Source organism: Spea bombifrons, chromosome 4 (assembly GCF_027358695.1).
Source record: "Spea bombifrons isolate aSpeBom1 chromosome 4, aSpeBom1.2.pri, whole genome shotgun sequence".
In the NCBI taxonomy this organism is placed as follows: domain Eukaryota; kingdom Metazoa; phylum Chordata; class Amphibia; order Anura; family Pelobatidae; genus Spea; species Spea bombifrons.
Window position 1 is genome coordinate 5,974,548 of NC_071090.1, and position 13,346 is coordinate 5,987,893.

At 46.3% G+C, this 13,346-nt stretch overlaps 1 protein-coding gene across 1 annotated transcript; it reads right to left on the reverse strand.

Moving 5' to 3' along the window:
* Positions 1–591: 591 nt before the first annotated feature.
* PWWP2A (PWWP domain containing 2A) lies at positions 592–12,103 on the reverse strand. The gene is made up of 3 exons (XM_053462165.1): positions 9,962–12,103; positions 4,028–5,725; positions 592–757 (listed from the first exon to the last, which is right to left on the reverse strand). The coding sequence occupies exons 1-2, from the start codon at positions 12,055–12,057 to the stop codon at positions 4,042–4,044; spliced, it is 3,780 nt and encodes a 1,259-aa protein (XP_053318140.1). The 5' UTR covers positions 12,058–12,103; the 3' UTR covers positions 592–757; positions 4,028–4,041.
* Between the last annotated feature and the right edge of the window lie 1,243 nt (positions 12,104–13,346).

Below are 13,346 nucleotides of genomic sequence, written 5' to 3' on the forward strand. Positions count from 1 at the left end.
TCGGGTGTCACAATCGGGACAACTGATTTTGGGGTGTGTGGCAAGAGGTGGGAAGGGGCAGGGTCAGCACCAGAATTGGGCACGATCTCCTAAACCACTTGCCCGCCTTACTCGAATATCAAAAGGATGCAGTGAGGGACGCAATGGAGGTCTGTTTTAAAACAGCACGGACCTCCATTGATTTTTCACTGGCCTGGACCCGCAAAAGTGGGACAGCTACCCAAAAATCCCATAAAAACCAACACTGTTGGGCGGTATGCCTAGGGCCGCTCCAGCACTTATAATTGACCCAACCTGCTAGGTAATATAATGTCCCTTTACTTAAAAATAAAAATGAACGGCAATAATTCACACACGTACACCGTAAATACACGATGTCACAAACAAAATATAAAATCTCTGCAGTCACGTGAAAAGAACATGTTAATTCTCTTAATAATACAATTTCTTCAGCAAAAAAAAAAAAAAAAAGCTTTCGTGAAACGAGAAAGCTCGCTATGTGAACGTTAAGTTATTTCTGTACAGGCTCATGCATTCGCTCATTCTTTATATTCCCCTTGCGCTAGTTTTTTTTCTTAAATAAAATGTACATTGGATAGAACAATCTGTATAAGTTACATGTGGGTTATAATTTGTTTTTTTTTTTTCACAGCTCTTTGCTTTTACTTCTACTTTGTCCTTCATATCTGCGGACCAAGTCAACTCCGTGTGGTGTCGTAGTCGTGAAATCCTGCAGGCAGCTCCTATTGTGCATGCGCTAAAAACAGAAGAAGAGGGGGGGAAAAAAAAGAGAAAAACACACATTAACATTGCCTGCAGATAATATACTGAACTTGATTGGAAAATTAAATTTAATACACTATTTAAAATAAGTGTGTATCCCTTTAAGAAAATAACTCATCACGCACATAACTAGGAACTTCCCAGGGTAGGTTACCCCCACAGCTCGCTACCCAGAGCTCTTACTCCTCAGAGGTGGGGTGTAGGCTTTGTATAGGGCAGGGCTAGCTACCTATAGAGATGGCTCTAAGTCCCAGACAGCCTCAAATGGGCAGGGAGTAGGAGGGTAAGTGGGCAAGGAGTGGGTGTGGCCAACACCCCCCTCCCCACACACATTCAGAGAACAAATAAACTGACCCGGAGACCCACGGACGCAGCGCTACCCCCAGAGACTCCGGGCCAAACCCAGTTCCCAGGTATGATGAGCGTAAAAGATAATTATCTGATACCGAGGTGAAATTAAGCTCATCAATTCAGTTATAAAATAAGCTGGGCCAGTTCAGCCCTTATTGCAGAAGAGGCCCTCCATCATGCATAATATAACAGGAGTTGGCAACCAGAAACTTCAATCTTATTAACTTTACGGCACATTATAAACGGGTCAGCAACTGGAAACGTCCCCTGCATAATGCTAACTTACTTCAATAAGCATTTCCCAGAGATTTAAACTATACATTGTGGACGGGTCTGGCCATTTATAATATATAGGTAAATTAATTAGAGATTGCAGCAAAATATAGAAGAAAAAGACAAAGATTTGGTAGCTGGAAGTAAATCGTTTCTGTTTGCAGGAAAGAAACCATGAAAAGATTCCCAGGCAAGCGGCTGCAATGTTAGATTATTCCATCTGAAAACACGTGAGAGAGCGCGGAAGAGAAAGACGGGAAGCTATCGATCTGGTGATCATTCTAAGAACGTCCAAACCAGGAAGATCTGTTTTACGGGAGACCTGCTCGTCTATATTAAATATTTACGCAAACCCTGACATGCTGAGGATTAAACACGACCTAAACTCAAATTATTTCGCACGTTACATATTTTAGTCCAAAACGTGTATTGGCCTAGGCGTGACGTCCTAACATCGATTAAATGACATCATACTCCGGTGTGCCGCACGCGTGGCATGTAATAAGATTACAATGGGGGTGTAGTGGTCAGTCTCCCCAAGGCTGAAAAAGGCTCTTAATCATAGCCTGAGCTTCACCAAGTGCTTGTCAGATGGTTACTATCCCATTTAAATATCTACATTAAATTTGGTTGCTGATAAGAATCTGGCCTTGCAATGTATATTTTTCTGATGACAGAATAGCTACTGATGCCCTAAAAATTGACCCGGCCGCTATTATATACACACACACACACACACATATAATGTCTCAGCTCAATCAGTCCCACCTCTCAATGCCTTTAGTTTTAGTACCTAAAGATTTATATTATAGTTATATGTATAATATATGTATGTATAAAGCTAGAATGTTACATTGATTAAACTTTTAATATAATATATTGAGTACCCGAGTTATGTTTCTTTTTAATAGATTGTAGAGTTTTTTTTTGCCTTGGGTTTAGAGATGACCTGTGCACCAGGTATCCAAAAACGTTATTTCTTATTTACTTTATTCCCAGAAAATTTCAGCTGGCTGTCATAAAATCGGTAAGTTGTACAGTATTTGATTAAAGAGAATTTCCAAGCATTTGCACTCTGCAGCCCGGAAAATTGGCCGGCAAAGTCGCATAACGCAGCGCGTGCGACACACCACCCTTACACAAAAAGAAACCCCGGGCAGCTTTCCATTCATTTGTAAATTCGACATATTTTATAAAGATATTTTATACATATAAATAGCGTGCCTTCCACTTAAAACCTAGCTTAAGCGTTTTCTCTGCACTAGAAGCTAGCTTCGCTGTCCTCGGCCCATTGCCCATGAAACAGACACACTGATCACCCCTACATCCCGATCACTACCCACAACAGGTTACTAAGTTAACTAAACTACCAGAAGCTTAATCCATCTCACGCTAGTAATCATGGTGCCTGTAAGGTCCAAACTTGCTTGTATTTCCCTTTCCAATCCTTATTACGTTTTACCCGTAGGGATAACTAAGCCTAAAAAAGCCACAGGGGTTCCTCCGCTGGCAGCTCGGTTTTAGACCGCTCGATAAAACCCTCCCTGCTGTGTCGTTTTAACACTCCCCCCTTTATTATATTATTTTAGGTTTAAACCAAACAAAAAGCCAAAGGGCATGTAACATTTTATAACGCTACGTGTGCCTATCCGGCCCTAGGTTACCAGTTGTAGATTCAGGGCGCAATTTAACCCCTCGAGAAGCGTGGGGGGGGGCACGATGGAGAAACTAAAGGTTCTGGGTGACGTAGATACTCTCTGCTTAGAAACACACAATACAGATTCAGATTTAGTCCATTTTATTTACACTTTTTGTACATTTCAGAGCAATACACAATTACACGTTTCATGACTTTCTGACCTGCAAACAGATACCTTAATTTCAAAGGAAAAACAAAACCAGGTAATGCATCTGCATCAACTTTTTTTTCATTTTCAACAACGGTCAATTTGATTCCTGGTTCTACAGTCTTTGTTTCGATCTATTGTACACCCCCCCTCCCAAATAACCCCCCCTTTTTTTCCATTGGCAGTCATTGTCTACTCTAAATAGTGTACGTTTCTTCACCGACGTGCAGAGAAAGGAGTTCTATGTATGCTTGGAGTTTAACGGGCACCTGAAATGGACTGCAAGCCTCTGAGATCAGAAAGGAGGTAACATTTATTTGTATGCAAGTGTGACATGCGAGATACTGATGGCATAATAATAAAAAAAGGTAATGATGTGAAAAGGCTTTCACCGAGGAAGACCTGCTGACCTTTATCTAGGAGATACTGGAGTTAATTTACTAAAGAGAGTTCGAGTATCAGCTGCCCAACGTCACTTTACATCACAAAGGTCCAACCCCAGCGAGCACCTGCTGCGGGAACAGCTTGGCTCGCCAACGTATGACTAAATCTCTCTCCACGCATTGAATTATACATTTTACAGGGCCCCGCTCAGCCCTTTTTTGCTGGAGAAACTTGGTCCTTTGTAATGAATAGCGACAGAAAGGAGCTGATACGGCAACCGCAAACTCGCCTGAGATTTAGTAAACTCCAGTAAAAGCCTATTTTCTGGACCTGATCGGAAGGAGGGAAAAAAAAAACCCAAAAGTGATAGTACCTCCAAACTTGCCTACCTTACATGTGGTGTTCACGTTTCAAATTGTGTCAGTAGAGCCCGCACCTCTGGAGTGAGCTGCTTGGCAGCCTTAGCGGCCTCTGTGATGGCCTTGCGGTAAAGGCCCTTTCTCTTCTTGTTAAAGCGGGACTGGAAGTTTTCTAAAAAGGGGGAGAGCTGAGACAACGCAAGGAACGAGGTGGTCGGGGACCCGAACCATGATATGCGGGCCTCCTGCCGCACCAGCAGGCCGTTATCTTTCCGGCTGACAGTTATAGTGAGTATGCGGGCCGGCCACCACGGGAAGCCGTAGATCTTTGCCCAAACAATGTCCCCAACACATATGGTCCTGCCATCAGGGGTCACACATTTAGAAACATTTTTGGAAAACACCTTTATTTTCAAGGAATTACTCGGCCTTTTCTCTTCTTTTGAAGAGGAGGAAGGTGGTGAAGGTGCGTGTATGCTGCCTGGGGGGAAATCAAAGTTTTCAGTAGAACTACACTCAGAGTGGGAGGACTTCAAATCATCTGTGCTATCGCTACTACACACCGATGCACTGGAAGAGTCGGCTTTTGCTTGATTTAAGGTCATATAAACTGGGCTATTGCTTTTGCTGCCTCTCTTGCTCAGGGTTTGCTGCTCATCCTGCTCGTCAGTCGGTACACAGACACTTGTATCCTGAACATCACCGCCGGCCTCTTCCGGGCCATTGGAAGGACTCTTTATCTCTGAAGGGACCTCACCTGCTGACCGAGTGGCAGAGTAGCGAGTCTGGGGCTTGGCGCTCATCTTGGAGCTCCTCAACGACTCGAGTCCAGTCTTCAACGACGAGTCGTTCTCCTCGTTGCGGTACCTCTGAGGTTTTATGCGTAGTCTTGGCGGCAGGGTCCCTGAGCTTGTGTTCTGAAGGCGCCTTGTGAAGTGGACTTTACCGCGCGTGTTCTTGGAGGAGGACGTGTCCTTCTTACGCTTGTGCGCCTTCTCTTTGGCCATTTTTAAAACTTCTCTAGCTTTTGCATGATCCATATTTTTGCTCTGAAGCACCTTTTTGCCATGGAGTTGAGTTTTTCCTGAACTCGCCTGAGAACCCACCTTCACCACTTTTCCTCGGCCATGATTCAGATTGGAAACTTTGGCCACCGCGTTTCGCTTTTGGCTTTCGTTTTGACTTTTCCCGTTGATTTTGTGGTCGGTCTTTAATTTTTTATTCACGGTACTGACGCTTTCGTGCCTTCTCCGCTTTCCGTCCTCCGGCTTAAAAGAGTCATTCCCGCTCTTCCGGATATCCCTTTTGTCGGAAACCACATTTTTACATTTGTCGCACAACACTTGCCTGGGCCGCAGCTTGATCGCATTCATGATGGAAGTGGGCTCTTCCCTGTAAATCTTTTTTTTCAGTCTTTTAATTTTCCGCGGAGGAGGCTGAGGTATCGACTGGTTGTAAGTGTCCCTGATAAATAACGGAGGAGGGTATGGCGCTCCTTCATGGAAAAGAGGTGGTGGCTTTGAAGTCCACATGTTTTGAGCTTTTGTACAGGGCTCTGGCTCTGAGGACTGTACGGGAGCAACGTCCTCTGAAACTTTGCCGTTCTCTTCACTCGTCTGCTGGGTCTCCTCTTGGAATGACGGACTCTGCAGCTGAGCCGGCTCCTCTGGTTTATTCTTGTACTCCCGTTTAGGGTGAACCGTTACAGGTATTCCATGCGGTCCAAACCTAAAGAAAAAAAATAAAGTAATGTTAGAAAAGAAGCTTGAAGTCGTCTATTGTATACATATAATACACAATGGCTACTGGCAGCTCAAAAATATTATCTTTGAAGTGGAGGGGCTGAGAGACACGACCTTTGGCATTAATTAGAATATGCAACCTCATAAAAGACTATGGCTAATAAACAGAAGTAACAAATTAGTTTTCTTGAAAGCCTCCAGCCCATTAATAAATTTTTACAACAGATGTGGGCACCCATAAGAAAGGGTTAAATTCTATAGTCAAAAAGAGTGCAGGAAAAAGAGATAATACAGATATGGTTTTCTTGCACCTGCCTTTGAGAGCTCCAACTTCCATCACCCAGTTCATCCTGGCTGAGGGTTCTGGGAGTTGTGGTCAAACACTCTGATAAAGCTACACTGTGGGGCACTTGTAACGCCACAACGCTTTATCTCTGCTCGCAGGAACCCGATTTGGTTTATTCCTTGCTTGATAACTGGCTAACCTCACAAGAGATCTGCCTTTAACGGGGATCTCGCATGGGATCCAGAGACACGAGAGACATCTGCTGGGGAAGGTAGAGAACGGCTACGGAAACCAACCGAGCCTATCCTACATATCCCCCACATAATCGGCACTCCGGAGGTTAAAGGACAAACAAATGCCACGACCAACAACCCGGTACGGGGCAAAGCACCGATGCCAGACGTTTCTCGCTCATGCTCAGCGCCCATCTGTCTTGTCCTTCAACCGCATGTTGTGACTCTACAGTGACGGTTCCACTCGTGACGTAGAAGGGAAGCTCTTTACTAAATTAAATGTTTATTTTGCCCATTTGTAAATGCATGAGGGGGGATTCTGCAGAACCCCTCGTATATATTTGCCCCTTTCCCCCACTCCTCAGCTGTATTTCTTTCACGTTGCCAGATGCTTAATGAAGTAAATCCCTTCAAATATCGCAAAACTACAACACACAAATGATTGGTAAAGTTTAGATGTTACCATGGAAACAGCAACCCTACACCCACTGCATGTACTATGGGAACGAGAAAGTAGGCCGACCGGAGCTGCAGACGCTAAATTCAGTCTGTATAAACCATGCGCTTTACTGATAACAGCAAACGGGAAACGGACGTTCCCAAGCTGCCCTCTAACATTAACCTCAAAAATATATATTTTTAATTTGATAAGATTTACACGAGCAGCAGAAGCTCACAGACCCATCTAACCCAGGTCACAGGTCTATCAAACCCCCTATGGGCAAGTGAAGGCGCTCCCGATCAGTGGCAAAAATTGGACCACAGAGGAGCAGAAGCTGCAGCTGCCCATCAGGTCCCCCGTCCGCTATGTTTTTTTTCTTCCCACTAGGGCTGTCAGGGACATTAAACTGTCCCTTTAGTATCTTCAAGGGCAGCCGACGTGAGTAAATGAGTAGAGGACACCTGGTTCAGTAAGAACGTCATACGTGGCGTCCGTCAGGACAGCCTCCTTATCCTAGAAAACACCTGACAGAAAGTACTGAAGTAAACGTGTGCCCCTCACGTGATTTCGCTAGGCCTGAGACGGTCACGTTAGTCCCAACACCCCCTCCACGTGTGGATCCAATACAGCCATAAAATTTGCAAACATGCGCTCACTCATAAAACCCCTTTAAACTTTGTACACGACGGGGCATTAAATGCTGCCCCATAAACTTTGAGCAAATTCTCCAAGCCCGACAGGGGGGGGGGGACATGTAGTATTAAGATCAGCTAATTGCTATAAACCAGATATTAAAATATTTAAATTCAAGCACTAGCTCGTATTTACCCATTTAGTGCTACCAATCAATTTGTGCTGTAACAAAAAAACCCATAAAGCCTGCAATTTTACATGCGGTTTAGCTCAACAAATGCATCTGTCACTAATGTGCGAGTACCAAGTTCTCTCTTTAAATACTTAGAAAGGCCAAAAATAAATAAATAAATAAAACCCTCCACCAGAAAACTCCAAGTCCGTTGTATTTAGTAAAGTGAATGGACACCAACACTTAGCAGGTCTTCGGCTATCATAGATGAAAGAGCAGACAGAACGTAAACTACTACAGATACCTCAAAGCCACCGAACGAGGTCAGTGTTCGTCACGAGCTCCATTTAATGCTGGTGCTCTTCAAACGATAACCACAGAACGCAAGTAGATGCTCCATCAAAGCCAGGCATAAACCCCTAAAATCCAAAACAAGCACCCCCACAGCGACTAAAGCTAAAAGACTACATGTTACGTTATTAATGTGGCTCCGCGGAAAAGGACTAAGAAACTGGGGAAAGTAGACCCGCGTCCCACAAGCCTCTTCGTAGCCAGCAGAAACAAGCCACGGGGTTACTATACAGCGCAATTCTAGCTCTCTGGCTTCATCACCAGGGCAATAAATGGACTCACCCTACAGAACCACTGCGGTGACAGACCCCGCTTTAAAGGCTTCCACCAGACTCGCTCTTGAACTGAAAGGAACGAGGGCTTATTTATAAAGTTCTCCCTTTTCCTGCCACTGAGTCATTGGCATGGTTGTAGTTTGCTGGTTGGTTAATTTATCCCAATCTACCACCCGAGTCATGTGTGCCGGATAAAAGTGTACGCTCAGCTTACACACTCACACCCCACCCCCACGGCTGAGCTCATCGCTAAACCCAACAGATGTCTGGCCGTGCCACCGGCACAGGAGTAGTAGGATACGGTACAGCACAGGAGGAGGTACTTGGTGATGACAGATGGTGTGAAAAAGCATTGTGCAGCAAACGGGGGAGTATATGGTCAATTATGCCTTCTTTGTAATAGGGTTAAAGGGTCTACCACGGGCTACACTGACTAAATTTATATTAGCGTATTCCTACATGATAGGGTCTATTCACTAAAGGGAGAGCTGACATGAGAGTTACTATACCTTATGAGGGTCCATCCCCAGTGAGCTTCTGCTGTAGGATGTTTTGATCCTACATTTTGGCCCTTATAACGTATAGTAACATTTTGCCAGTCTCCTCACCCATCAAATCATACAGGGGTGTAATGAATAGTGGAGTTAGTTGAAACCACAGCATTCCTGCCAACTCTCCCTTTAGTGAATAAACTCCAATGTCTTTTGCAGCCGATTACATTATTGCCCCTTCAACTTCTCTAAAATCAATCAACAGGATGTGATCTCTTACTCCGACTCACTTTCTCTGCAGCCTGACGAGTCAGGCAGCACAGCTGAGCGTCGGCGCATGTCCCCACTCCTCCAGAAGGTGGGTTTTACTTTGTCCCAACCTGCCATCTCTCCATGCCACCAGGACCACAGCATGATGAACAGACAAGCGATCAAGCAGCACACAGAGAAAACCGCATGGGGCACAAAGAGGCTTGAGGTCCTTGCCATTCATTTAAAGGGACACTCCAGCAATCATAGGCACTTTAACGCACATGATAACTGGGGTGCCCCCCTCGCAAATGCAGAATCCCCCATATGCCCCCCATAGCTATATGCTGCACAGAAGATGGGGTTGGCTGAAGACATCTCCGTATGCGTTGTATACTTACCGGCAGTGAAAGCAGCAGGCGAGGGTCTGTTTGGACCCAGCGCCCAGAAAGCACTAAGCGGCCCCTTTAATTTTAGACAATGACACAAGTGTATGCTACTCTAGTGCTATACCTGTATGAACATACCTGTAGGAAATTGTAAAGACACCGCAGTAAAAATCTGTACAGGTTAAAAGGACTGGTGGGTCATCTGGCTGCTAACTGAAGAGTTATCTGTTACTAAACATACAAGCAATACCCCGCACATGCAAAATATTACTGAGCCACACGGAAGTGTTATTGTGGAACAAAGAGCTAAGTAAATTCCAAACTGTATTAACTAGAAGAATTTGCAAGCGAGTTGCTCCAGAAATGGCTTTTATGAATATGCGCCATTACTGGGCAAGTGACAAATCCCCTGTATGTAGATAACGGGGTGGAAAACTGAACCAGTGTGAAGATCCACAAGCTGTTCTTTGATCTGTAGGGGGGCTGCTCAGTTTGACAAGTTGAAGCCACCCTATTTGCCAGTAGAACATACGCTGCTAAAATATGAACGCAAGTAAAATTTGACACCACCGAGATACTGAATAATTCTCCAGAACAGCAACTAAAAAGCACCCGGTTATTGCTACAAACACCTCCTCAATATAGCTGGCGCACCTTTGTTTTATGACACATAAATTCCAGGTTCCCAAAGCCACTCATACCTTTTTGACAAATCCATTAACACCCCTGAGAAGATCCTATTCCCGTGATGAAAGGAAACCACAAGGGCGTCCTGAATGATGTGATCCAGGGTGACCCGGACTTCTGAACCAAGGACAAGGCCATCAACTCCTCCTATCGCGAACGGATCCACGGATTTAGCACGTGCGGCGCAGACGTTCTCTGGATCATCCAAACATTTCTCTGCGTTAGGAAGAGCGTCAGGACGCTCAGGGTCCCCAGTGCATTGCTCAGGACCACCATCACACCCTGTGTTACCCAAAGACACATTCGGTTCCTCGACCACAGTCTCTCTGTTCTCGGAGCTTGGTTGAACGTGATTTATTTCTACAGAAATCTGCTCCACATTTGGGTCCCTGTACAACGAAACACGATTTGCAAACCCGGTTTGCAGACAGTCCGAAATGTTTCCAGTATGCGACTCTGTGTTTATCGGGCTTGGCGGAAGCCTAGATGTTACTCCAGAGGTACAAGCGCCGTCCCGTGAGGCGTCCTCAGCCTTTTGAGTCTCACAACTGGTCTCAATGTCTTTAGAGAATGTATCATAATTAACGTCATTATTCACTTGCGTAGACCTTGTTTGACTTTCATCAAGCATCACTTGGGATTGTAATTCTGTTTTATGGGTGATGAGGTGAGATTCGTGACTTTCCACCTCAGGTTCATCCATTGGCTGGTCCATCACAAGGTCGGGATCAAGGCATTTTCCCTCATGCTCAGAAAAAGAATCACACATGCTGCTTCCTTCGCTGCCATCAAACTGGAGACCATTTTCCTCGGCGGTGGCCAGATTAAGTCCACTGTGGATAGTCTCTGAGCAATCGCCCATCTCTTTACAGGCTGATTCAAGCCCTTCCTTCTCAGAATTATTGACTTGACCACAGACTGTCGCGGTCTCTATTAAGACTGCTTCATGCTCTGCGTTCCCAGGCACCGATACGCTCACACAAGGCCCACCACCAGCTGGTTCCTGGTCTTGCTGCTCACTTTGCTGTAACGGCTGCGTGGTTTGACAGGCCTCGTCGCCTGCTCCGTGTATCTGCTGGACCTCATTAGTGATTCGTTCCTGAAACTCACTGGCTGCCTCTGTGTGTTCAGCCTTCTCACAAAGCGGTTGTACTTCCGCCACCCCCTCGGAGATTACGCCTGTACCCAGCTCCATTGGGACAGAGTCCTGCTTTCCCCCAACGTCTTTAGGAACTGCCTCTTCCATTGGCTCAACCTTTACAGGGTCTAAATCTCTCTCTGGGTCAATCGCTATGGTAACTGTGTTTGCAAAGTCCTCAGTCTCCCTGGGTTCTAACTCTTCCGTAGGTTGCACCTCAGGGGCTGACTGGCCTACAAGTTCGACATCCTCAGGCATTGGCCCCTGGATTTGCTGTCCCTCATCTACTGAGGAGTCCATGTTTTGTGAGGCCCCCTGGGGTCCTTCCTCTGGTGATGGTCCCCTTTCTATATCCTCAGGGGGAAGGGAAGGAAGGATATCTACTTCCCCAAGGGTGGCCCTAGGCCTTCCTTCAAGCTCCATTAGCTCAGGCTCTTTCTCCACTGGGCCCATAGGGCCACACTCTCTCTTTAGTTCATCTTTCCATTGCATAGGTTCTTCTTCAATGGACACCTCTGCTTTCTGGGGCCGCACCTTACAGTCTGTCTCTGCGTCCTCCCGTTTAGTTATCTCTAGCGGTCTCACATCGTCTGAGGCCAGCTCTTCCCCCTCAGAAACAGCCCCAGGCACCGCAGAGGCACCTAAGGCACAGGGCATAGGCCTGAGGTCCGTTTCCCCGTCCCCACAGCCGGTTACCTCACACAGCAATGCGGGCTCAACACTTGGTATGCTCAGCCCTTGCTCGTCCAGTCGCACACCGGCCTGCTTCCCATGCTCGGGGGGTGAATTGCTCTCCAATGCGGCTGAAGCGGGTCTGGGCGCCTCACCGGATAACGGAGCCGTCTGTAACTCAGCCTTTAGAGGCTCCGAAGCTTGCTCTTCCAGCCGGCCATCTCCGGGGATCGGTTCGCTGTCTGGCTCTGCCGTTTCGCCTCCGTCCCCCGACCCAGGCGCACCAGCAGCGGCCGCCATTTTCTCTTTCGCGTCTCACCCCCCTTTTCTGACTTCACACGGGCGAATCGAGCCTCGGCCTCCTCGTCCTGAGAGACTAAAAAATAGAACCTGCCCCTGGCGCACTACAGCGGCCACTCATTGGCCGATATCCTACTAAGAAGCGTCAATCAAACTGGAAAACCCAGCGTACTTGCTATAGGCCACCCGAGTTCCCGCCCACCACGGGCAAGTTAACGTAAAAAAGAAAGCTAGGTCGCCATTGGATAGAGCTATGCGGTGGCTGATCTGTTATTGGCTATCTGGGCTGCTCATCATACAGGGAACTTGCGGTCCGTAAAGTAATTTTCACGTCAATCATTCTACTCTTGCGGTCGTGTTGCTAGGCAACGAACCAACCGCCAGTAATGTAGCAGAGGCGAACGGCATGTCCTCAGAAGCCAGTCAGCAGATATAATGCGCTTTCTACACACAGAGGAGCGGCTCTCGAATAACAATTCTGTATATAAATATTAAATACAATGTCCCACGTATAAAGTACTGATATTAAATGACAACCATGTTTTATTATTGATATATATATACATCTATATATACATATATATACATATATATATATATATATATATATATATATATATAGCGCTGTCATATTCCACAGCGTTGTGCAATGGGTAAACATGACTAAAACCGGGCCGCAAAAGACGAGGAGGACCCCAATAATACAGCTCTACGTATGTTCATACCCGGGAACCCTCCGGGTCACTAAGGGGACACTGGGCTCTGGGAGTGGCATTGCGACACGCCCCACTTCCTGCCCGTGTCCCTATTGCAAATAGCGTATGTCCCGCCAGGTCGGAGGGGGTGCCCACCACCATCAGTGGAATCTCCTACCCGCATCCCGATAGGGGGGCTCCTGCCTCCGGCTTATATTTATGACTGTTGGGCCATACCACGTTATGACATATCTTACAACCACTCTGTTTTCTACATGATGGTCCTGATTCTCGGGGCGCAGCCTTGCTGTCCCATTTATCTGCCTTGCCCCCCACGTTGCGCTTCTGCAGGCAAAGGGCATCATGAGTCGGTTGGGGTGATCCACTGATCTCTCCTGACCTGCCCAGGGAGCTGTAAAATCAATGGAGGCCTACGTTGCTGCAGCACAAGCCTTCATGCAGCTTCCGCATGGTCACCTCCCGACTCTCTGAAGCTTGGTCCTAAACCTTATATTAACCTTATGCTTTGATGTATCTTTTTATGTATTTTGAGGTCTCTCTCTCTTCTCTCCCCCATGCCGGACATATTGAGAT

Excerpts from the sequence above, each read along its gene's own strand:
- PWWP2A (XM_053462165.1), bottom strand. The coding sequence starts at position 12,057 with ATGGCGGCCGCTGCTGGTGCGCCTGGGTCGGGGGACGGAGGCGAAACG. Across the intron at positions 5,726-9,961 it reads TTAATGGATTTGTCAAAAAG|GTTTGGACCGCATGGAATAC; the intron begins GTATGAGTGGCT and ends TTTTTTCTTTAG.